The 3,475-nt window shown below is 39.3% G+C and overlaps 1 protein-coding gene across 1 annotated transcript in view; it reads right to left on the bottom strand.

The window, feature by feature from the left end:
* Positions 1-894: 894 nt before the first annotated feature.
* The window catches only part of kcnj15 (potassium inwardly rectifying channel subfamily J member 15), a 9,134-nt gene continuing 6,553 nt past the window's right edge, over positions 895-3,475 (bottom strand). Inside the window, exon 2 of the mRNA XM_014026259.1 lies at positions 895-3,252. Coding sequence (XP_013881713.1) covers positions 2,146-3,183 — 1,038 coding nt within the window. The 5' untranslated portion in view covers positions 3,184-3,252 and the 3' untranslated portion in view covers positions 895-2,145. The remainder of the gene's footprint in view (positions 3,253-3,475) is intronic.

Below are 3,475 nucleotides of genomic sequence, written 5' to 3'. Positions count from 1 at the left end.
ACTTTAACTTTTACCAAAGTGTTTTTTTGATAAGATACTTGTATTTTTACTCAAGTATCACTTTGAGGTACTTTATACAACACTGTTTCCTTTGCACAGTAAAGTACTATATGAGCATGTTGTTGTGTCAACTGTTGTCATGCTGGTCCACATGGTGGCAGATGGAAACAGGAGCCCCAGGTTACATTATCCTGCTGAAATAAAAAAAAATCTGTTATTTTAAACAGTTAATCTGAATATATTATCTTTAACATCAACAAAATGTTTTCAACAGTGTAACTTCAGCATTTTTTAATAGTTCTTAAATTTTATAAGAACATGTGTTTCTTTCAGATGTTCTAATTAATTTAAGGTAGACATTTACATAAAAAGTAACTTTATTTGAAATAAAAAGTGTTCACTCACAGTTCTGTGCTGATGTTATTTATAGAAATAAGCCAAAGGGTTAAAGTTTTGTCTCTGACAGTACAGGATTGTTTGAACCACATACATTTGTCCCACATCCAGTAGGAACTCTCCAGTTGCTCCAGTGTTGCCACAACAAAAGGTGAAGAAGTGAAAGAGCTGCTGGTTGGACCTGCTCTGTCCTTCAAAAGGTTCATTGTTGTTTTCTTCCATCTGATCATTTCCCTGAGCTCTAAATCCCTATCAGTTAACAACAGCTGTAAAAAACTATAACGTGCTCATAACACAAGTTGTATTATTATCACAAACCAAGCTGATAAAACTTTATAACCTATAATCTTTATCTTATTTCAGTTTTATGTTGTGACTGCAGCTTGTTTGGATTTGCGTCAGCTGGAAACATTAGTTTGGTCCAACTGTTGAAAATTTCCAGTTAAAAAAACGTGACGAAGTCTTGATTTTACTTTATCAACAGAAACAGAAACAACCTGACAGAAGAAGCAGAGTTTTTATTACACATTTACACATTTACATGTAACAATAAGTGTTATTGACCTCTCCCCACACCACACTATGTTTCTATTTACAAGTAATTTTACAAACTAGCAGCTCTAACTAAACCTCCTTAAACTCTGCGTGTCAGTAAAACCAAAAACTGTTCATCTAATTATAGTTTTATAGTCATTCCATGGAAAATGTAATATAAAAACATCACAAAATACACAAAATATACTGCGTGTTTTGATCTTTTTCAGTCTGTTAGAACATCTGATTTATACTGTTTTACTATTTTAAAAAAGTCCAAATCCCATTTGTTACAAACACAGTGATCAGTTTAATCTTACAATTCCTACATTAATCTCAGAGTTCTATTTTTAATCTCAGAACTCAGACTTTAATCTCAGAATTCAGACTCTAATCTAAGAATTCCGACTTTAATTTTATAGTTGACTTTAATCTTAGAGTTCTGACTTTAATCTCAGAACTATCACTTTAATCTTAGATTTCCTACATTAATCTCAGAATTCTGACTTTAATCTTAGAATTCAGACATTAACCTCAGAATTCAGACATTAACCTCAGAGTTCTAATTTTAATCTCAGAATTCCAACTGTAATCTCAGAATTCGGACTTTAATTTTAGAGTTCTGATTTTAATCTTAGAGTTGTGACTTTAATCTCGRAATTATGACTTTATTCTTAGAATTCCTACATTAATCTCAGAATTCTGACTTTAATCTCAGAATTCTGATGTTAATCTTAGAGTTCTGACTTCAATCTCAGAATTCAGAGTTTAATCTCAGAGTTCTTATTTTGATCTCAGAATTCCAACTTTAATCTCAGAATTCAGACTTTAGTCTTAGAATTATGATGTTAATCTTAGAGTTCTGACTAATCTCAGAATTCTGACTTTAATCTCAGAATTATGATGTTAATCTTAGAATTCAGACTTTAATCTTAGAATTCGGACTTTAATCTTAGAGTTCTGACTTTAATCTCAGAGTTCCGACTTTAATCTCAGAACTCTGACTTTAATCTTAGAGTACTTATTTAATCTCAGAATTCCAACTTTAACTCAGAATTCGGACTTTAATTTTAGAGTTCTGATTTTAATCTTAGAATTGTAACTTTAATCTCAGAATTCTGACTTTAATCTTAGATTTCAGAAAAAAATAAGAACTTAGGAAATATATACTGTATATATACTTTTTTTCTCTGTGGCCCTGACAGTTTTCTGTAGTCAAGTCAAACTAACAGTCTGTATGGTTTCCTCTTCCTCCAGTTTCAGCTTCTCTGTCTTGTTGTTCAGCGGCGCTGMATCGTTGCTCACTTGCACTTGGTCAAAGAAGTTGAAATCGACCGTGTAGCGCCCACTGATCCCACTGAACAGCACTGGTTTGAACTGGAAGCCCCACAGGATCTCCTGGGGGATGTAGGAGGTGCGGCTCTGACACGTGGCAGCGGTCGACTCCATGGTGGCGTTGAGCGTGACGAGCAGCTCGAAGTCTCGATTTTGCAGAGTTTCTGCGGTCAGGCCCATCAGMGGGCTGTGCTCGTCGATAACGTGGTAGAACGTGAGCGGGAGGATGAGGAAGGGGCAGTCTTCACTGGAGTCCATGTAGAAATCCACGGAGCTCTGCTGGATCTGGGTCTTCTCGCCTTCCTCGGTCACGTTGGCGTGGAACAGCTTTCCTGTCAGCTGGCATTGGATCAGCAGACTTTTCCTCATGTTGGCCACTCTCACCATCAAACACAGCTTCCYTCGGCGCCGACAGATCACGGCCAGCTGGCTAAACTTTATGGTTTCTGCTCGCTTCTTGGGTCGAGCCAGTTTGGCCAGAAACGCCCCCGTGACAAAGATCTCGGCCAGGCCGGTGATGACGAGCTGAGCCACCAGCGTGAAGATGGCCAGAGGACACTCCTCAGAAATGTGACGGAAACCGTAACCAATGGTGGTCTGCGACTCCAGAGAGAACAGGAAGGCTCCGGTGAGTGTCTGAACATTCACCACGCATGGCGTGTGGGTGGAGTTCAGCCCAACCTCGTAGTCTCCGTTCCCCATGCCGATCAGGTAGAAGAAGACCCCGAAGATGAACCAGGTCATGATGAAGGTGGAGGTGAACAGAGTGAGCTTGTAACGCCACTTCATGTCCACCACGGTGGTCCAGATGTCGTGCAGGTACAGCTTGACCATGCCCTCCACGTTGTCGATCTGAACGTTGTTGTGACCATCCTTGGACACGATCCTTCGCTGGACTGTGGACTTCCTGTGGGCCATGTTGCTCCACTTCAACAAAAACCAACGGCGACTCCTGAAGATTTACTCTGGCATTGCAGGTCAACCGGGCTGGCAAAGGAAACAAAAAGAAGAAATTATTTCTACACATTTAAACATAAACAAGGACTCTGCTGACTTCAAGGTCTACCCAATGATCTGCAGTGATAATTTGGTGTAACCTTGGACAGGTGGACAGATCCGTCACATGGAGACAAAYGACTGTTCCCACATGGCAGACAGGTGTGGGTCAGATGGTAAGCTACATAGTTGTGGCTTGGTTTACGGTTTTAAA

The sequence above is a fragment of the Austrofundulus limnaeus genome, unplaced genomic scaffold (genome assembly GCF_001266775.1).
Source record: "Austrofundulus limnaeus strain Quisiro unplaced genomic scaffold, Austrofundulus_limnaeus-1.0 Scaffold538, whole genome shotgun sequence".
Taxonomy (NCBI): Eukaryota; Metazoa; Chordata; class Actinopteri; order Cyprinodontiformes; family Rivulidae; genus Austrofundulus; species Austrofundulus limnaeus.
This window is presented reverse-complemented; position numbering and strand designations above follow the sequence as displayed.